Source organism: Physeter macrocephalus, chromosome 8 (genome assembly GCF_002837175.3).
Source record: "Physeter macrocephalus isolate SW-GA chromosome 8, ASM283717v5, whole genome shotgun sequence".
Lineage (NCBI taxonomy): Eukaryota > Metazoa > Chordata > Mammalia > Artiodactyla > Physeteridae > Physeter > Physeter macrocephalus.
The window spans coordinates 81,552,825-81,575,897 of NC_041221.1; the positions used below are offsets into that span (position 1 = coordinate 81,552,825).

A 23,073-nucleotide genomic window follows, 5' to 3' on the forward strand; every position below is an offset into this window, starting at 1 on the left:
GAGCTGATCTCCCTGTGCTATGTGGCTGCTTCCCTCTAGCTATCTATTTTACATTTGGTAGTGTATATGGGGAGGGTGAAGGGTAAGCTGTGATGAAGTGAGAGAGTGGCATGGACATATATACACTACCAAATGTAAACTAGATAGCTAGTGGGAAGCAGCCGCATAGCACAGGGAGATCAGCTCGGTGGTTTGTGACCACCTAGAGGGATGGGATAGGGAGGGTGGGAGGGAGGGAGACGCAAGAGGGAAGAGATATGGGAACATATGTATATGTATAACTGATTCACTTTGTTGTAAAGCAGAAACTAACACACCATTGTAAAGCAATTCTACTCCAATAAAGATGTTAAAAAAAAATGATATGGGACATCTTTAGAGACGGAACAGGTTTACTTTTTAATACCTTTAATAGTAAGATTTTCTAATGCTTTACTCTAATGCCCCCATTATTTGCATGAAGTTTCTTAATTCCTCTTGGCTCTTCTGTATTTTTTCTTTCCCTGCCCTACCTTTTGGTTACTCATAACTTCTTACTCATGATCCCCAGTGCCTTGTAGCCTCATTTTGTGTTTCTTTTCAACCTCTCCTCCAATTTGACTGAACCTCTCCATGGTTCTTGATTTCAGCTCCCGAGATTAGTTGATTAGTTTCAGAAGACCCCTATGTGAAGCCACCTCTTAGGCTGTTGGTCAGTTACCGATTGGTTACTCTTGACCAGGCAGGTATTGCCAAGAGTGGTGGGTCCACATAGCATAACACATGGATGCCTTAGGCTAACTCCTCTGCAGAGGGCTGCAGCTGGACAGTTTCTCTTAGGATGAGTCTATACATGGCAAGTACTAGAATTAGTTAATACAGGTAAGTTCTAGAAATTAAATCATTGCAAGTGTTGCAGCTTTTCTCCCATTTTCACTTATTCTGGTGAAATACCAGTGAGTAATTAAATCCTGATAAAACCAATATCTAGAATTTGGTATTATCCATCCCTTTAGCCGTTATCCCTCTTTAACTGAAAATATTCATGTGCTACCAACCCAGATTAAGGCTTTCTGCAATTAGATGTGTAATACCTATAATTTTAGTATGGACAAATGGAAATTGATAGATTTTAAATGTAAGTAATATAAAAAACAGACATAGACAGATTAATGATTATTTAAAGAGAAAGCCATAGTATTTATCTCGTTTAGGTTGCTTCTTGTTATTTCCTTTTTTAAGTCCAGAAACAACCATGTGTGCTGCTAAGACTTCACTGTTCTGTAATAGCACAGTTCAAGTTGAAGACAAAAAGTTCCTCTTCCCCTTTGTGATACTTAATGAGTGACATATTTAAACACCACACCTTAATCTTTTGCCTAATGCATTCTCATTTATGGAATAAATTGTAGCTATTACATAGACGCCCCTCTAGTACAATAAGTGAAATTGCTTTTTAATTTTCTAGGGGGACTCAGAGAGAGTAATGATAATTACTGGACCAAACATGGGTGGAAAGAGCTCCTACATAAAGCAAGTTGCATTGATTACTATCATGGCTCAGATTGGCTCCTATGTTCCAGCAGAGGAAGCAACAATTGGAATTGTGGATGGCATTTTCACAAGGTAAAAACATTCGTTCTATTTGAATATATTTCTGACAATAAATCAAGCCCACATCGTCACATGAATTTTCTTCTTATGTACATAGTTAGGTGAACAGATTTGCTATATAGGATTTTGCTGTTTAGAATTTAGGAACTTAAAGAAATCATTTCATCATTAAATTAATATCAGAAGAGACCTAGGAGATCATTTTGTCTGGTCATTTTCAACTTGTTTTTAGTTACCGAGTTCTTTCTTAAAGGAAATTATTTGTAGAAGTTGAAAATTAAACAAATAAAAGCAGATCTGCTCTGCCTTAATCAGAGGTAGAAGGTTTGAACCTAAATGTCCATCGACAGATGAATGAATAAAGAAGATGTGGTACATATATATAATGGAATATTACTCAGCCATAAAACAGAATGAAATAATGCCATTTGCAGCAACGTGGAAGGTGGAGGGAGGGATAAATTAGGAGGTTGGGATTAACATATACACATTACTATATATAAAATAGATAAACAGCAAGGACATACTGTATAGCACAGGGAACTCTACTCAATACTCTGTAATAACCTATATGGGAAAAGAATCTGAAAAAGAATAGATATATGCATATGTATAACTAAATCACTTTGCTGTACACCTAAAACTAACACAACATTGTAAACCAACTATACTGCAATATAAAATAAAATTTTTCTTAATTTCAAAAAAAAAGAGGTAGAATGCTTGGAGACTTGGCTTCTAGGCTCTATAAAGCAGTCTGCCACCTAGTCTACCCTCCTTATTTTATAGGTCGGGAACTGACAACAGACTGGAAAAGGCACTGGCCCAAGATAATTTAATTCATATTCTTTTTTGCTCTAAGGACATAACATGCAACTGGCTAAGACTTACCCTCAACCTGTAAACCTAAATTGCATGCCGTATTAGGAATATAGGTGAAATATCGTGGTCTCACCAATTAGGACTCATAGTTTAATCTATTTACTCAGATTTATCAGTTCTTAAAATATTATTTATACCTCTTACACTTACATTTTTAGGAAAAAGTAAATATAGTCTATAGTGTATAGTCAAAGTATATGTGTAGAGTATCTGATTTATTTTCCTGGATATTTGATATTTGACCCTTGAACACATCCGAATATATCACATGCTAAGGTTCATATAGTTGAGTAGACATTAAAACACTTTAAGGCTTGGTTTTTAATCAGAGAATGAACAAAGCAAAGCAACCTAAATTCTGTTGGGTTGGCTAAAAGGTTTGTTCCTTTTTTACCGTAAGATGGCTCTAGTAGTTCTTAGCTGTCTTTACCTTCATTTGAAACAATTTTGTTAGTTTGTATTGTGACAGCTGTCGTATCAGCGTGCATATAAACAAAAACATCAAAATTGGTGAATTTTTGTGTAGCCATTTTAGTATTGAAGATGGAAGAAGAAAGCAACATTTTCAGCGTATTATGCTTTATTATTTCAAGAAAGGTAAAAAGGCAACTGAAACGCAAAAAAAGATTTTTGCATGTATGGAGAAGGTGCTGTGACTGATCAAATGTGTCAAAAGTGGTTTGTGAACTTTTGTGCTGGAGATTTCTTGCTGGACAATGCTCACGGTCAGGTAGACCAGTAGAAGTTGATAGCGATCAAATCGAGACATTCAATGAGAACAATCAACGTTATACCACGTGGGAGATACCCAACATACTCTCAGGTAGACCAGTAGAAGTTGATAGCGATCAAATCGAGACATTCAATGAGAACAATCAACGTTATACCACGTGGGAGATACCCGACATACTCAAAATATCCAAATCAAGCATTGAAAATCATTTGCACCAGCTTGGTTATGTTAATCGCTTTGATGTTTGGGTTCCATGTAAGTTAAGTGAAAAAAACCTTCTTGACTGTATTTCCACGTCCGATTCTCTACTGAAACGTAATGAAAATGTTCTCTTTTTAAAACAAGTTGTGACGGGCGGTGAAAAGTGAATATTGTACAATCATGTGGAATGCAAGAGATCGTGGGGCAAGCGAAATGAACCACCACCAACCACACCAAAGGCTGGTCTTCATCCATAGAAGGTGATGTATTGTGTGCATCGTGAGATTGGAAGGGAGTCCTCTATTATGAGCTCCTTCTGGAAAACCAAACGATTAATTCCAACAAGTACTGCTCCCAGTTAGACCAACTGAATGAAAGCAGCACTCTATGAAAAGTGTCCATAATTAGTTAACAGAAAATGCATTGTCTTCCATCAGGATAACGCAAGACCACATGTTTCTTTGATGACCAGGCAAAAACTGTTACAGCTTGGCCGGGAAGTTCTAATTCATCCACCATATTCATGAGACATTGCACCTTCAGATTTACATTTATTTCGGTCTTTACAAAATTCTCTTAAAGGAAAAAATTTCAATTCCCTGGAAGACTGTAAACAGTTCTTTGCTCAAAAAGATAAAAAGTTTTGGGAAGATGGAATTATGAAGTTGCCTGAAAAATGGCAGAAGGTAGTGGAACAAAACAGTTTGTAAATATGTTGTTCAATAAAGTTCTTGGTGAAAATGAAAAATGTGTCTTTTCTTTTTACTTAAAAACTGAAGACACTTTTTGGCCAACCCAATATTTGATGCCATATCACCAAACAGATGTTATTTTGATCTCCATATATTTGTAAATGAACTCAGTATAATAAATTTAAAAAATATTTTTATTATTTTCTATTTCCTAAGAAAAAATACTAGGTATTTTATTTTGGTTACATTATTAGGAGTGACAGAGAAATTTCATCAATAGAAAAAAGATAAAAAGAAGAGAAAAAGAAAGAAAAAATATCTTGGGCAATGTACGGTAATTTGTCTGGAAGAGAATCTTGTTAGCAGAATATCAGGAATGTTTTTAGATACAAGTAATAGAAAAGAAAATAAGGGTTTACTTTTCTCATTTAACAAGGAAGCTTGAAGTAGGTGACCACTTCTGATGTTTCAGTGGCTCTGCAGTTTTGTTGTCTTCTCCTCATAGTTGTAAGATGGTTGCTGTGACTCCACACATCACGCTGATATTCATATCAGGAAAAAGGGAAAAGGAACGCAAAAGCTTCTCCTTTTTTTCAGGAAATCAGTACCTTTTCAGAAGCCTCCCAGAAAACTTTCACTTACATTTCGCTAAACAGCACTGTGTCTCATGGCCATAATTACAAGCAAAACAAAGTATGAATTTGATTTTATCCAGCTTTTATAATGGAGTTAGACAAGGGACAGGTGTTCAGGAATGGATTCAAAGGTAACCAGAAAATAGTTTCTGCCACAAGGAATGAATTCAATGATAATAACAATAACTAACCTTTGTGATGATAACATATTTACAATATTAGTATAATAAAATTCTTACCAATGTATAGAACCTGTTTTATGTATATAAAATATTTGTATAAAGTATATTCGGTGAGAGCAAATATAAGCCTTCTGGAAAAGGACAAAGTGCATTAATTCAACAAATTTGGATCTTTATCCATTCATTTTCATTTGTTCATTCATCCATCATATACTAACTTGGCATCTAACATATTACAAGCAGTCAGAATACAAAGCAATCATAGTCTCTGTTCCCATGAAGTTTACCTGATGGAGAAGATCAGCATAAACCAAAAAACTGTATAAAGAAATGTAAAATTGCAGCTGTGACAAGTCTACAAAGGCTAGGTATGTGAGGCTGTGGCAGCCTGTGGTGCTGGGACCTGATCTGGTCAGGAACGTTAGGAGAAGGCTTCCTTTAGCAAGTGATGTGTAATCTGAAGGAGGCGTTAACTAATCAAAGGAAAGAAGAGCATTTCAGACCAAGAAAGCAGCATGTGCAAATGTTCTTTCACATTACAAAAAACCATAGTGAGACAACAGCTGAAGGGTGGCCCTCTAGGGGAGCAAGATTCTCCATGAAGCTGAAGACAATAGGTAAGGCCAAGTTACACAAAGTGTAGGCCGTGTTAGGAGTTTGTGTAAGAGCCATGGGAAACCATTGAAGGGTTTTAAGCAGGACTTGGTATGATCACATCTACATTGGCTGAAATGCAGAGAATGTTTGGAGGAAGGACACAGTTGATCAGCGCAGTCTTATCAGTAGGCCCTTGTGGTGGCCTTGGTGAGAGGTATCAGTAGTTTGGACTGGGTTGTAGTGTTAGTTTAAATGGAAAGGAGTCATATTTGAAAGGTAATAAATAACAGGAAATAAATCAACAGGATTTGGTGATAGATGGGATATGAGGCTGAGATAAATGGAATTTTCAGTGATGACAGTGGTTTGTGCATCTGGGTGGAGAATGCCGGCATTTACTGGAAGAGAGTGATTTTTTTCCCATGGATCCTGACTTTATTTTTGGGTTTTTAAAAAATAAATGTATGTATTTATTTATTTATTTATAGCTGTGTTGGGTCTTCGTTGCTGTGCGCAGGTTCTCATTGCGGTGGCTTCTGTTGTTGCGGAGCACGGGCTCTAGGCGCGCAGGCTTCAGTAGCTGTGGCTTGAAGGCTCTAGGGCACAGGCTCAGTAGTTGTGGCACATGCGCTTAGTTGCTCTGCGGCATGAAGGCTCTAGGGCACAGGCTCAGTAGTTGTGGCACATGGGCTTAGTTGCTCTGCGGCATGTGGGATCTTCCCGGACCAGGGCTCGAACCCGTGTCTCCTGCATTGGCAGGCGGATTCTTAACCACTGCGCCACAGTGCAGTGGTTAAAAAAATAGGGAAGCCCTATTTTTGGTTTTTTGATTTACAATGTTGTGTTAGTTTCAGGTGTACAGCAAAGTGATTCAGTTATACATATATTCATTCTTTTTCAGATTCTTTACCCATGTAGGTTATTACAGAATATTCAATAGGACCTATACAGTAGGTTCTTGTTGATGATCTATTTTATATATAGTAGTGTATATATGTTAATCACAAGCTCCTAATTTATCCCTCCCCCACTCATTTCCCCTTTGGTAACCATAAATTTGTTTTTGAAATCTGTGAGTCTGTTTCTGTTTTGCAAGTAAGTTATTTGTATCATTTTTTAAAATTAGATTCCACATGTGAGTGATATCATATACTTGTCCTTGTCTGACTTATTTCACTTAGTATGCTAATCTCTAGGTCCATCTATGTTGCTGCAAATGGCATTATTTTGTTCTTTTTTATGGCTGAGTATTGACTTGGTTTTTGTATGTAGTAGGTAGCAATACTCTGAGACCATAGGGAAGCTGTCATGTAGTCAGTTGGATATAAAGTTTGAGTTCAGAGGGAGAGATGAAAGGTAACAATATAGATTTGTTGTGAGACATCTTTGTATAAGTGGGAAGTGAGATCCTGGGTGTGGATGAGATCATGTTGGCAGAGAGTAAGTATAGTGAAGAAGATAATGTTCCAAGGCTGAGCCTTAGAACTGCCAACATGTCAGTTGGCTGAGTAAGAAGATAAGCTTGAAAAACCAACAGAGAAGGAGTACCCAGAGAGGCAGGGGAAAACCAGGACATCCCAGTGTCATGGGAGCACAGGGAAAAGTGCTTCAAGGAGGAAGGAAGTGGTCCACAGTGCTGAAAGGCTGAATGAGATGAAGGCTGAAAAGTCCACCGTGGTTTTAGCAAAATGGATATGACTAGTGACCTTTGCAAGAGCTGTTATGGTGGAGTGGTGGGGCCTCACTCCAGTTAAAGAGGGTTAGAGAGTAAGTGAGAGGTTAGGAAATAGAATTAGTAGGTGACCCCGGAGCAGATTGGCTGGGAAGAGGGGGTGAGAGATCCAATAAGGGACTTGTTTTATTTTTGAGTGGTAGACTTGAACATGTTGAGGAGGGATATCTAGTGGAATATGTTATGTCCATGAATTTATGATTCTAAAAAAAATGCATCATTCACCTTAGAGGATATTAGAATGAATTCATGATACTTAAAACAAAAAATCACTAGTCCCTTTGGGGAATGAAAATTGAAAAATAAAGGGGAAGAATCATGCAGCTACCATGCCTTTCCAAAAATATGATGAGAAGAATTTTCTCTTTATGGAAGTGTTCCAGCTAACAGAGAAGGAATAATAGTATTAGAATATCCCCCCCTCTTTTTTTGCAATCCCTAATGTAGTTATAGATCTAGGCAATAATTAGAAATGGCTGCTAATGTCATGAAAAGAGAGACAACCAGACATTTGGCCAAAGTTTGTAACACAAGCTATGAAGTCTGGGCAAATGAATCAAACAATCTATTTGGATATCTAGATCAATCTGAAACACAGAGAGATATTGATCTTTTATACTTCAGGATTTTTTGCGGGGGGGGGCTGCACTGGGTCTTAGTTGCGGCACACGGGATCTTTGTTGTGGCATGCAGGATATTTTTAGTTGAGGCATGTGGACTTCTTAGTTGCGGCATGTGGACTTAGTTGCGGGATCTAGTTCCCCGACCAGGGATCGAACCTGGGCCCCCTGCATTGGGGGCGCAGTCTTACCCACTGGACCACTAGGGAAGTCCCTATACTGCAAGATTGATCACAACTTTAAAACATTAATTAGCAAAGAATCATTTCAGTCAAAGGAATAAATAGATTATAAAGATATAAACACTGAAATATGGGACATTCTCTTATGATTTACCATTTAAGTAGTTGTTGTTTCATGGACCTTAAGGTCATGTTTATAAAAGCAGTCGGCCATGAGCCCTGAGTGTCCCTGCATGTCCCTACTGAGTACACCAAGAAAGCCCCTGATTGCTCCCTACCTGGGCATTTGTCAGGGTTGGGCTTGCAGCAATCAATCTTGAGGGAAGAGGTAATAATATCTCCCCACAAAGAGGAAGCTTGCTTCTTTTTGTTGTACAAGTAGTGAATCCTCAAGTTCAGTTTTCTGCCTTGTAATACAACCCACTGCATGCACAGCATCCATGGTGAGCCCTTTGCCTTGCCCTTACGGGACTTGACAGCTGATGCAAACCAATATGGGTAAAAGTCCTTTGTTTCTGATTCAGGGTTTTCATGGCTTTTGCTAGCATCTGTGAAACCATATTGGCTTAACTTGATATAAATAGGGTAAAATCCCAGACTTTGCCCAGTTCTGGATGGGTCAGTAGGATTCTCTTATCTCTTGCTAATAATAAGTGCCCCTAAAATGTGAGTAGATAGGTTATGTGTGGGAAAGGATGGAAGCTTTAGAGCGAGAAAGCTCAGGTCTCAATACAAGTTCACCAATTTCCTGACCGTGTGCTAGTTACTTCATTCACCTAGAGCCTTGAAAGAAGTATGGTGTCATGGAATTAAAAAAAAAAAAGTTATAGTTGAGTACAAATCCCACTTTTGCTACTTAACAACCATCTGACCTTTGGAAAATTACTTGACTTCTCATTGTCTCAGTTTTTCCATCTATAAAATGGAGATAATACTGCTTAATCACAGATTATTGTGGGAATTAAGTACATGAAGTGCCTGGTATGTAATAGGTACTCAATAAATTTGAGCTTTGTTCCTTCTTCTAGAGTCTGTGTCATTAGTATTTTGGATTAAAAGTCTGTCTTCATATATATATTAGTATAGTACTCCTTTTCTAAACTTAGCCTCAGGTCTCACATCTATAAAACAAAAAGTGTGATAATACCAGATTTTGAGAATAATTTTTAAAGGGTGTGAAATCACTGCAAAGTGCTGGTCTTAGCTGTCATCCTTGAAAGAAGTTAACCAAATATTCCGCACTCTAAACCTTGCCAACACCAAATTCATTGTTTCAGTATAGTAGTATTCATTCTGAGTTATTAAGTCCTGCAAACACATTAGTTTATTCATCTACTTGGGGATACATTTTATAGTTACCTGGTCCTGATGGGCCAATCCAGAAGTAGTATTACATGAAAGAATATTCTTATTACAATACCTGAACAAGAGCTGGTTATGAAGCTTGGCATTCAGTTTGATTCCACTTTTGTATGACAAATTATATATGTAAATATATGCAGAGAAAACCATCTAGATAGAAGGCTGCATTCCAAAATAGCGTAAAAGATACGGGATTATGGTGACTTTTCTTTAGTTTGGCTTATGAATATTTTCAAAATTCTGAAATAAACAGGTAACAAAAGTACTCCCCTGCCCCAAAAATGTTAAGGGTTATGTCAGTCAAAATGAGATGTTTCATAGGTGTCTAATGAAATGCATATATGGTCATTGTCTGGGAATACTTTTTCCCAGGACAGGCTTCTCTTCCCTACTCAGTAGCATGGAATTTGGGGCTCTAAGCTTTAAACCTTCCCAACAGCATATCAGACCTTATTTTTCCGAAGTTTTAACCCAGCCTCTAAGTAGCCCTAGTTCTTCCTCCTTTAGGAATTGATGGCTTTCTGTCAGATCAGTATGCAAGACTGGTGTCTTTAATTTTCATAACAGAAACATTGCCCTCTGCACATTTAATATCTTTTGATTTTTTTAACCCTTAATGTACATTGGATTTTTTTTTAATGGAGCTTTTAAAGTATGTTGAAACCTGGACCCTGCCCTCAGAGGTTCTAAGTTGGCCTGGGGCAGGGTCTGGGAATTTGAATTTTACATGTGTCCAGGTGGTTTTGAAATGTGGGCAAGGCTGAGAAGCATTTCCCCAAGCCCTTGCTGGAGAGCTCAGTTATTTAATTCTAAAAGCAAGAGAAGCTTATTATGAAAACTATTTACAGTGTAGTAGGGTATTAAGTGAAATGTTTACTTCTCTACAGGTCAGCATCTATTTATGGTTTTTCATGTAACTTTCCACAAGTTTAGAGGTATACATAAGTCTTCTCTTTTAAATGGTCTTATACTAAGCATTATTATTATGTAGCTTGCTTTTATTTCCTAACCTGGGAGAAACTGAATTTCCCTGTCAGTTCTTACAGATTAGTCTCACACTTTTATTGGCTATGGTGTGTCTGCTATGCAGAGGTTCCCTGACCTTTAAGCTCTGAGACCTCCATCTGGGATGCACTGCTCTAATAGAAGGACCCTGTTTCCTGTCCATTCCCCCTGTCCTCACCTTACCTTCCTGTTACCATTGGAAAGGAGTCTGTGTGGACCACATTCAGTTATATCCCTAGGATTTTAAATTTTTACTAGGATATGGTTTAATATTATAACCTCATATTTTTCATTTGTTTATTGTGAAATTATTCAGACATATTACAATCCCCCATGTAGCTTCCAACCTACTAAAGAAATAAAGCATTGCCAATCCAACTGAACCCATAATCCTCCCTGGTCCTGTTCCCCTCCACCCCATCCAGAGTAACCCTTTTTGACTCTGGTTTTTATTTCATGAGTTTCTCTATATTTTTACTACATAGGTATGTTTTGAAATAATATATGGAATTATTTGGTATGCTTTTAAACTTTATGTTTGGTATGCTTTTAAACGTCATTCTTCTGCAAGTGGCTTTTTCCCCCTCAATGTTATATTTATGAACTTCATCCATATGGATGCATATAATTCTAGTTCACTCATTTTTCTCTAATTATGATAGTCCATTGTATGCATGTATCATAGTTTATCCATTTTTCTTGATTAATATCTAATATGATTCAAATTTGTTGCAAATATCAACAGTGCTGATACCTGTCTTACACACATCTAGTACATGTGTGAGTTTTCTGATTCTGGGCTTTATCTAGGAGTGGGACCATAGAGTGTAAGGAATGTGCATCTTTCTTGTTCTTCAAGGAACATGGACCAGTTTAGAATCCCACCAGCAGTGTGTAAAAGTTTGTCCCTATGATTTAAATTAATTAGAACAAGAAATACCCATTTGATGATGTTTCTATATAGTCTCAAAAATTGGTCATAAGAGCATTTTCATTTCTATTAATATCTTTTACATGAAGTAGCATCTGATAAACCACATTTTATTAATGCGAAGGAATTTTTTTCTCTCCATGTGCATGCTGTGCCTGTTTATAAAGAGATTTGAAGCAATTTATTGGCCTTCCCTGACAAACTGCCAGGCCTCGTGTTTTCAGCCAATGGCTGCTTCCCTTTTAATTCCTTTTTGTCTTGACTGCCAAGAGGTTAAGACCTAAATTTAAGGCACAAGTGTAGAAACAAATTTGCTTTAGTTTTCCGCATCTCTTCTTATATGGAAGTATTTCTCCATGAGTATTTCTCTAGCATGATTCTTAGAACAGCTGCATCAGAATCAGAGATGCTTGTTTAAAATGCTGCTTTCTAAGGCCTGTCACAGACCTATTATATTGGAATCTTCAAAGTGAGACCCTAAAATTAGCATTTTAAAAGCTCATGCTAAATTTGCTGTCTCATATTTGAGCATCTACTATATGGCTTGTAATCTTACTTTCATAGTCATTGTAACTTCTGTTATAAATATTTTGTTATTCTAAATCACTTCAAACCCTTTTTGCGTTCAATGGAAAAAATATTAAAATCTAGCAGATGTGTGCATAAAATTTGGCTCCAAACTTTGTCTCTTTTTTTATGGTCATGCCGCGTGGCATGCGGGATCTTAGTTCCCCAACCAGGGATTGAACCCGTGCCCCGTGCAGTGGAAGCATGGAGTCCTAACCACTGGACTGCCAGGGAATTCCCAAACTTTATCTTTAAATGGGTTATTTTGCATTATTAACTGGACATTTCCAACACTAGGTTTAAATTCATGTTTTCCATATTCCATATTCATTGAGTGCCTACTATGTGGTGTGCGCTGTGCCATAAGAAGAATAAATAAATGCATGAAAAGTTATAAATAGGAGGCTTTGGGAGTCTTTTTCTGGATGTTGTAACCTCATGAACCTTTCTCTGAATAAGAAGGATTTTTTAAAAGTAGAATTTTGGCAAACATATACATTTGGCCCTAATTGGTGATATATGTACTCATTGGTGAAATATTATATTTCTAGACACATATTTCCAAGGATTATTAACATCTTTGAGTGCATCACTGAATTAAGATCTGTTTCTTATTATCCTGATAAGTGGAAACTTAAACCTCATTCAACTTTTTGGACTCAGTAATTAAGTTTTAGAAAAGCAATGAATTATTAAGTCTGGTTGAAAAAAAAAACAACAAAACAATTGGCTTCTCTCAGCATAATTTATGTCAATTAAATGTTGGTAGAAAGGGGTATTTACATTAAGTGGCCTCTGGTTAATAATTTTCATGCCACCCTCCCCACGTAAACTCTTTCTTATGGTCCCCAGCTTCAGGAATGCTTTGTACCCAGAATCGCACCATTGTGTTTACTTTGAGAGAGAATTGGAAGGTAATAGGTCTTCAAATGCTTAAATTAAATTATCTTAAATGTTTGCTTTTGGCTGTGTGGATGATAACTGGTTTGTTTGCCGAATTTAGTTTAATTCAGCACATATTGATTGAGTACCTACTGTGGAGTATTTGTACTCTATTAAAATATAGGTATACTTCTTGGACAGAAGGAAAATATCTTGACTGAGTACATGTCTTCTAGTTGGTAGTAAATACCAGCACTAAAAACCACATTATATTTTACGAAATGAGTGGGCTGTTGAGAATTTTATTGGCAACAGAAATGTTGCCTTATGAGTGCCTCTCTGGTTTATTTAGCTCCTGTAGCTGTGTCTGCCAAACAGGAGATATCTCACTTCATCTTTTTGATGGGAAGTGGTTGTATGAATTTAATGCTTCAAAGTCACCTGAGGGTTTAGTTTCGTTTAGTTCTAAGTGCAGATTCCAGGCATGTCCCTGGAATGTAGATTCCCTGGAGATACAGTTGATATCGGTATGATGAAGGAGACTCCTGGACTTTGTAATAAAGAACTCGTGCTTAGGTCTTCCCATTTTTGATTGGGCTGTTTGCTGTTCTTATATTTTTGGAAATTAATCCCTTGTCAGTTGCATCATTTGCAAATATTTTCTCCCATTCTGTAGGCTGTCTTTTCATTTTGTTTACAGTTTCCTTTGGTGTGCAAAATCTTTTAAGTTTAATTAGGTCTCATTTGTTTATTTTTGTTTTTATTACTGTAGTAGACAGATACAAAAAAATTACTCTAGGAGACAGATACAAAAAAATATTGCTGTAATATACATCAAAGAGCTTTTTGCCTATATTTTCCTCTAGGAGTTTTATAGTATCTGGTCCTACATTTAGGTCTTTAATCCATTTTGAGTTTGTTTTTGTGTATGGTGTTAGAGAATGTTCTAATTTCATTCTTTTAAATGTAACTGTCCAGTTTTTGGAGCACCACTTATTGAAGAGACTGTCTTTTCTTCATTGTATATTCTTACCTCCTTTGTTGTAGATTATTTGACCATAGGTACATGGGTTTACTTCTGGGCTTTCTATCTTGTTCCACTGATTTGTGTGTCTGTTTTTGTGCCAGTACCATACTGTTTTGATTACTATAGCTTTGCAGTATAGTCTGAGGTCAGGGAGCCTGATTCTTTCAGCTTCATTTTTCTTTCTCAAGATTGTTTTGGGGCTTCCCTGGTGGCGCAGTGGTTGAGAGTCTGCCTGCCGGTGCAGGGCACACGGGTTTGTGCCCCGGTCTGGGAGGGTCCCGCATGCCGCGGAGCGGCTGGGCCCATGAGCCATGGCCGCTGGGCCTGCGCGTCCGGAGCCTGTGCTCCGCAACGGGAGAGGCCACAACAGTGAGAGGCCCGCGTACCGAAAAAAAAAAAAAGATTGTTTTGGCTATTCAGGGTCTTTTGTGTTTCCATACAAATTTTTAAATTTTTGTTCTAGTTTTGTGAAAAATGCCCTTGGTAATTTGATAGGGATTGCATTGAATCTGTAGACATTTCTCCAAGGAAGACATCCAGATGGCCAACAGGCACATGAAAAAATGCTCAGCATTGCTAATTATTAGAGAAATGGATATCAAAACTACAATGAGGTATCATCTCACTCCAGTCAGAAGGGCCATCATCAAAAAGTCTACAAATAATAAATGCTAGAAAGGGTGTGGAGAAAAAGGAACCCTCCTACACTGTTGGTGGGAATGTAAATTGGTACCGCTACTATGAAGAACAGTTTGGATGTTCTTTAAAAAACTAAAAATAGGGTTGCCATATGATTCAGCAGTCCCACTACTGGGCATATATCTGGAGAAAACTATAATTCAAAAAGGTACATGCACCCCAGTGTTCATTGCAGCACTGTTTACAGTAGCCAAGACATGGAAGCAACCTAAATGTCCTTTGACAGATGACTGAATAAAGAGGATGTGGGGTGTGTTTGTGTGTGTGTGTGTGTGTGTGATTGTGTGTGTGTATACACACACAATGGAATATTACTCAGCCATAGAAAAGAATGAAATAATGCCATTTGCAGCAACATGGATGGACCTAGAGATTATCATGCTAAGTGAAGTCAGACAGAAAGAAAAATATCATATGATATCCCTTATATGTGGAATCTTAAAAAAAGGTTCAATTGAACTTACTTACAAAGCAGAAATAGCCCCACAGACATAGAAAGCAAACTTACGGCTACCAAAGGGGAAAGGGGTGGAGATAAATTAGGAGGTTGGGATTAATATATACACACTACTGTTTATAAAATAGATAACCAACAGGTACCTACCGTATAGTACAGGGAACTCTACGCAATATTTTGTAATAACCTATAAGTGAAAAGAATCTGAAAAAGAATACACACACACACACACGTATATTTATATATATATAACTGAATCACTGTGCTGTACACCTGAAACTAATATGACATTGTAAATCAACTATACTTCAATTGAAAAAAAATATTTTAAAAAAAGAACCTCTGCAAGTGACTCAGAAACATATCCAGGTTTAGGAGCTATTATTTAGTTTCACCACTTGACATTTTACAGAAGGAAAAACAGAAACAGAGATTCTGATTTGCTCGAGCTCATAGTGTGAGTTCGGTTATAAGAATGCCTCCTCTGGTTGTGTCACGTTTCCCTGTATTGATCTTATTAATTAATCTGGTTAGTCTTTTCCCTCATGACTGATTTATCCTTGCTTTGATGGCCTTAATTATTTGTGTTGTTTCACAGGTAATAGTTAAGAAATAGTTAAATATTTTCCTTTGAATTTCTTGGGACTATCCCACTGAATAGACAAGTAGATGTGTTGGGGAATGATTTGCCCAGTCAGCACACTGTGGGTTTCCTTTGATAGGAAAACACCTGTGTCCTTTTGTGGCCTGCATGTGCTTTGTAGGTGGTTCTAGTGAACATGGTTTCATGTGAGCCAATACAAGTTTGGCATTTTCCTGGATTGCTGCCTTGATTTTCAGCTATGTTTCCATTGACACTGAAAGATTGTTGTAGTGTTTTTTTGCTTGGTTATATTTGTAGTTCGCTGTAATAGCTGTTACAAATTGACTTTAAATACTATAGTGTGATCTGATTGCAGCTGTTAGTAGAAACAATTACCCTAGATAAAGAAACCTTTTTCATTATCTATTATAATAATTTCATTGCTGCTAATGAGGTGTTTTTGATATTGGTAGAAAAAAGCTGGTTATTTATCTTGGTAATTGCAATCATTTTGCCTTGTCTTAACACAATGATACAGTAGAGTATAAAGTGTTTTAAATGTATCAATAGAGTATAAAGTGTTTTAAATGTACTGTGATTTTTAAAGTAACATTTGTTTTTCTAATGATACCGTAAACCTTGTTCATTTAAAACTATAGAAAAGCTCAAAAAGGAAAAAAATTTAAATCACCGGTAATTCCACTACCTGGAAATCGTCCTTTAGGTGTATGGCCTTCCAGGCTTTTAAAAAATGCACACGTGTAGTGGTAAATTATTTGTGATTTCATTCCATTGCTGGGTTAATGTTTATGTGTAAATGTGATACAGATCTACTACTTCACATTTTTTATACCTTTTCAATACCATGCTGTATCTACACATCTTTCAATATTTGGTATTCTTTTGAAGCCTTTTTTCTCTTCTTAGACTTTAACTATTTTTTTCTTTCTTACACCATCCTTCTTAAGTTAGAGTACTTTGCTATTCAGGAGATTATTTCCTTCTGTAAAATTTACATAATATGCAAAAAAAAACCAAGCTAAAACACCCATACCGTACAGAATTCTGCAGAGTTTTTAGCGAAGTGAAGTGAGTAGAACATCTTCAATTCCAAAAAGAAGGCAAAATTAGCTAATATAAAAGCCCTCCTATACAGAACACTTACAGGACAAATAGAGTATGATTTCACTTATCTGAGGAACTAGAAGAGGCAGATTCATAGAGGCAGAGGGTGAGGGGAGAGAAGAACAGGGAATTATTTTTTGATGGGTTATTTTGAGAGGATGAAAAAGTTCTGCTAATGGATAGTAGTGATGATTGCACAACATTGTGAATGTGCTTAATACCACTGAATTATACACCTAAGAAGTGTTAAAATGGTAAATTTTACGTGTGCCACAACTACTAAGCCTGCGCTCTAGAGCCCAAGAGCCACAACTACTGAGCCTGCATGCCAAAACTACTGAAGCCCGCGTGCCTAGAGCCTGTGCTCCACAAGAGAGGCCACCACAAGGAGAAGCCCACTCACTGCAATAAAGAGTAGCCCCAGTTCGCCACAACTAGAGAAAGCACAGCAACAAAGACCCAACAGAGCCATAAATAAATAATTTTTTTTTAAAATGGTAAATTTTAGTTTTATATGTGTAAAATATATGTACGTATATATTATTTTAAAAGCAGTTAAGGTATGTCCAAAAAAATCCTGATGCACTACAATAATCATTTCCTCTAGTTAACAGTTTTCATATTTAAGCTCCAATTACTTATCATTCAATATAAAGAATCCTTTTTTCCACCTGTTAATTTCAGAATTTCTCTCTCATGCTAGCATTTTCCTTTTATAAGACCCAGAGATTGTGGTTTGAAGGGACAGAGCCCCACCCTATTTGCTATAATTTAGAAACATCTAGAATGTTATCTCAAAATATCAAGACCTCATAAAAACAAACCCTTGTTTAAATTTTCATGAAAGTGTTCTTGATTTTAGAAACTGATTCAACAAAGTAGTAATTTCTTTTCTCCATTAATGCTTTATTAAGCTTTGTTGACCTATATAAGGGTTAGACGAGGAGGGAGTAGGGGATTAGAAAGATTAGTCAGCCAGCCACCACTCCTAAAAATATCAGAGTGATTTTTTTTTCTTAATCACTTATCTGTAACCTGTCAGAGCAAACTTACTCTGAGATGAAACCTAAAGAATGCATTTTCTATTTTTCCCTGCATTTGAATACAAATACAGGCAGAATGATAATAATGACATATGTTCTGAATTCCTTAAATCTCTAACATATTTTAACATTTGAAAAATTTCAGAATCATTGTCCAGTAGGATGTGTTGTAAATGCTTGTTGGATTAATAGAAAATTACAGACCTTTTGTTAATGGTGTTATACCCTGCCTTATTTCCAAAACTTATTTTAGACAGTTTACTGGGATATATACAATAGAGCAGGACAATAAGAAAGTAAAATGGCATTCAAAGATGAAGGACAAGTAAGGATAGAAACCTAAGATAAAGTCAGTGTTGCTATTTGTCATTATAAGGTGCTGTCCAGTTGTTTCCTAGTAACCAAGACCAAAAGGAAAATGGATTTATTGATAAAATTCTGTGTCCAGCAGAATCATATAAAATCTTTATATTGCTGAAATTTATTGGAAAAATAAATTTAAGAGGAGGAATTCCTTAAAGGAAATTTCTTAAGAGAAGTTAACAGAAAATATTTTTATCAATAAACAGTTCCCACAGTTACAAACACATACTTCCCCAGTGGCTTCAGTGACTGGTTAAGGCGCCACCATTTCTTTAGTGTCTGCTGGGCAGCATTGCTACTTTATCATCACGTGCTATGGAAAAATAGAATTGTGAAAAAATGTTTTGGCTCCTATAATGGAGTGGCTTTCAGACTGTTCTACAGGGTGTTAGGAGTCCCACAGAGCCCCCTCTAGAAGGGGAAGCAAGGCCTCATAGTGCTGGGTTCTTGACAAAATCAGCGTTCCTTTGATCACATTGGCAGAGTGAGTTTCTTTGTAAAATTTCATGTGAACAAAGGATTTAACAGGTAAAAGGTATGTGAAAACTACTGGTCTAATAGTAGAGTTGGGAGCATTGTTTAATAAAAATACACCCACGATCCCCTGAAATCTGGCCTGACCTCCTTAAGGACAGAAACCCTGTAATACCGTAAGACACGTTGGTACCATGGCGTTTTGCTACACACATGTTTTGATGCCATGTATATAAAGCCATCCACCCACCTGTCTAGAGATTAAATTTCATCTAGACTGCTTGGTATGTGTATGGTTTCTATTTTTACATTCAACTTTTAAATTCATATACATTGATTTTGGAATATGGTGTGAGTAGGGACACATCTTTGTATGTTGTCGGTTTTTTGTTTTTTTTTTTTTCCTGAAAGAACCAATTAGCTACCATCTTTTTTTATTGACTGATCATTCAGCCTTCCCTCCTGATTTGAAATCTCACCTTAGAATATCTTTCCCCAAAGCATTCTACAATTCCTGCAGTTCCCAGTGAGACCATTCTTTTACCGTAGTATTTCTAGAAAGCACTTAAGTATACGTAAACTGTTGCATTAAAATCTTAGCCAGTGCTTGCTTGTTTTTCTAACTCTTGAATGAAAGATACCCGCCCCCAGATATCTGCCTTATCAGAGCTATTTTATCATCAGCGAAAGATATGTTCTTTTTGTCAGTTCACAACCTGTCAGGAATAAAATCAAACATTGTTAAGTGAGAATCAAACATTATGGTTCTGAAGAATTCAGAGTGGTTGCAGGGATAGGAAAGTTTAATATTCTTGCTTTGTGGTAGGGAACATATTAGTAAAGTAAACATTGAAAATTGAGGTAAATAACAGGATTTAAACTTTGAAAAAGTAACCAGAATGCTCCTGAGTTAGTAACATTTCAGAAATTATGTTTTGTAGTTATCGATTTTAAAATAGAATTGACAGCACTATCACCTCCATCATAGATGTAGTTAATAACGGTTTCTAAATGCCACTGATTACTGGAGCAGTTCTCCTAAGGTGCCACCAGTCTTTGGAAGTGAGGGGGTGGGCATCATACTCCATTGCTCCTGCCCAGTACATGGCTCCAGCCACAGTATCGTTAAGGCTCGGTTTTACCATGAGTTTTTCCAGAAATAAGAGACATATTATGCTGCTGTAGGTCACATGTGAACTGTTGTAGAAAAACTAAATTGATGAAGGTATTTTGCTGAGAAAATAGTCACCAGCGTCCACAAAGCTGGCTAAGTGGGTCAGAGTCTGAATTCTAGGTTTTGCTGCAAACTGCATGACCTGGCGTGCAAATACCTAATTTTTCCCCCCAGATTTCTTTTTACATTCTCCCAAATGTGTTCTGTAAACCATTATTGTCAGAAGGTGCTCCAGGAGAAGTTTCAAGGGTCCATGGTTAAATGAGTTAGAAATGCTGTGTACTAGATCAGGTGTAAGAAATGCACAATATGTAGTAGAATATTAAAGGCTCTATGAAGTCTTACAGGAAAGAACCCTTACATCTTTTGAACCTGTTTCTTGACATCTCTAAGAACACTGTTCCATGAAGTCCACGTTAGGAACCTGTATTAGGTGTCTGAGGTTATTTAAACCTCCATAATTCTAGTTCTAGTAAAAAGAAAAAAAAAGTTTTATTTCAACATGGTACTTTAATTTGTAATATCGGTGTGGAATCTTCTTCAGGAAACACTGGAAAAAGCCTTTGATTGTACAGCATCCTAGTACTCATGGATTTTCACATAGTGATACAGAGAAGCGTTGTTTTCCCCTGTGAGTACCAAAACCTTGATTTGAAATGATTGGTCAGAAAGAGGCCGAGTCAGAGGTTTCCCTGCTTTTCAAGAGCTCTGTCCAGTACCTCAGGTTCTACCCAGAATGTTTCTATACAGTGCCATTTGATGTTAGACACTCTTTATATCGAACATATTTTCTTTTGTTTAATACAATTTCAGCTGTTATTGGCTCAAAGTACATAGACCCCTGTAGGGATCTTTTATAGTTATTGTTCAGAAAATAATTCAGAAAATAATGTCTGGCTTCCTAATAATGAAGTTCAGAGGAAAATCAGGATTTTGTCCTCTTGTTTGTAGGATGGGGGCTGCAGATAACATATATAAAGGACAGAGTACATTTATGGAAGAACTGTCTGATACAGCAGAAATAATAAGAAAAGCAACATCACAGTCCTTGGTTATCTTGGATGAATTGGGAAGAGGGACAAGCACCCATGATGGAATCGCCATTGCTTATGCTACACTTGAGCATTTTATTAGAGATGTAAGTATCTTGCATACCTTTTTGTACAGGAATGGTGCATACTATATAAATTTTTTTCCTGACCTCAGTTTCAAAATATTCAATATTATCCTGCAGTTGATCCTGTTCCTGCAATTGATCATTCAAATGCTATACATGGAACTCAGGTAGATTTGGCCCTAAGTAACGTTTGTAGTTCTTTGATGTGTCTTGCTTTCTTTTGCTGAGGCAGAATAAACCTGGTCAGTAGGAGAAAGGCCTCCTTGGCAATATTTCCACCTAGAACTGTATCTTACTCTCCTTGGCAAACTAAATCAAGAGCAGGGCCCATCCACCTGCAACCCAATCCTTGAGAAAAGAACCAAATAAGAGATAGTGCCAGTTTTGCCCTGTGAAATACTTTTTTCAACAATATCCTAGAAGATCTCCTTATAAGACTTTTGATCTGATCTTTCGGTGTCTCTTTCTTAGTAACACCTTCAGTGCATGTGTCTTTTGTTTTTTTAGAGTTCATTTCTTTTTTTTTTTTTTTTGGCTGCTTTGGGTCTTTGTTGCTGTGCGTGGGCTTCCTCTAGTTGTGGCGAGTGGGGGCTACTCTTCATTGCGGTGCGTGGGCTTCTCATTGCGGTGGCTTCTCTTGTTGCGGAGCACAGGCTTTAGGCACGCGGGCTTCAGTAGTTGTGGCTCACAGACTCTGGAGCGCAGGCTCAGTTGTTGAGGTGCACGGGCTTGGTTGCTCCGCAGCACGTGGGATCTTCCCGACCAGGGATCGAACCCATGTCCCCTGCATTGGCAGGTGGATTCTTAACCACTGCACCACCAGGGAAGCCCCAGAGTTCGTTTCTAAGCATCTGAATGTGAACTTTTGTTTGTGTCAAACTTTGCACCCCTGTCATCTCCATCAAACTGTCCCCTTTATTAACTGTCTCTGTTTTTGTTCATTTTGATTTCTCCTTTTTTTCTCTCACCTTAGCACCTGCCCCTGAACCTTGTCTCTTCTTTGGTTTTTCTTTTTCTATTTTGTTCTCTACTTTTTACACTTTTCTTTTTCTCTGTGTCTTCCTTCCATTTTCATTTCTTCCTTTCTTCCTTAAATAGCCAATAAAAGCACATTTTTGCTCGTATTTCTTTGCAAAAATAAAATCCCCTTTTCTTTAAAGTTTTGTGGCCCTCAGTTTTTTGTTTAAACATTCAGTTAGATTACATAATTAATGATGACGTATTTTCTGTTTTAAAATAAATACTTTTTATCTTTAAAGAAATTCTGTATTCTTCAAAAAGATATAGCTCAGGAACATTTCTTTAATCATTGTAGAAACTACAGGTTCAGTATAGTTCTATATCTGCCTCCAAAACACACTTTTTAAACATTCATTTAAGAATACTACTCATGCAAGAGGGAGGAGATATGGGGATATATGTATATGTATAGCTGATTCACTTTGTTATAAAGCAGAAACTAACCATTGTAAAGCAATTATACTCCAATAAAGATGTTTTTAAAAAAAGGATACGACTCAGCTGTAAAAAAAAAATGGAATTTTGCCATTTGCAGCAACATGGATGGGCATTATGCTAAGTGAAATAGGTCAGACAGAGAAAGACAAATACTGTATGATATCACTTATGTGGAATCAAAAAATACAACAAACTAATGAATATAACAAAAAAGAAGCAGACTCACAGATACAGAGAGCAAACTAGTGGGGAGAAGGAAGCAGGGAGGGGCTTTTTAGGGGTAAGGGGAAAAAGGGTTATTATGGGGTTATATGAAATCATGTGTGTGAAACTTCGGAAAATTGTAAAGCACTACAGAATTTAAAGAATCTTTCATTTAATAAAAAATAGATTAATTAAGACATTCCTTTATTTTGAGCCTTCAGGAACAAATTATGACAGAGCTGAATTTGTCAACTTTGAGTTTCCTTTAATTGTATCTACGCTATAGCAGTGTATCAGTTACTATGACTGCATAACAAAATACCCTGAAACTTAGTGGCTTAAAACAACGATAATCATTTATTGTCTCTCAGAGTATCTGGAGGTGAGAAATTTGGGAGCAGCCTGGCTGGGTGGTTTTGGCCCAGGGCCTCTTATTTTTTATTTTATTTTATTTTTTTTTTGCGGTATGTGGGCCTTTCACTGTTGTGGCCTCTCCCGTTGCGGAGCACAGGCTCCGGACACGCAGGCTTAGCGGCCATGGCTCACGGGCCCA

General features: G+C 37.1%; 1 protein-coding gene across 5 annotated transcripts in view; it reads left to right on the forward strand.

Moving 5' to 3' along the window:
• Nucleotides 1-23,073, forward strand: part of MSH3 (mutS homolog 3) — a 185,460-nt gene that overhangs the window by 149,757 nt on the left and 12,630 nt on the right. For 3 of the 5 annotated variants that reach the window (XM_007113660.3, XM_007113661.3, XM_007113662.2), the window contains exons 20-21: nt 1,448-1,605; nt 20,693-20,879. In XM_007113660.3, coding sequence (XP_007113722.2) covers nt 1,448-1,605; nt 20,693-20,879 — 345 coding nt within the window. Of the gene's footprint in view, nt 1-1,447; nt 1,606-3,068; nt 3,255-3,553; nt 3,670-3,846; nt 4,133-20,692; nt 20,880-23,073 lie in introns of those variants that run through there. The other 2 variants (XR_008618074.1, XM_055086643.1) reach the window with 2 other exon arrangements.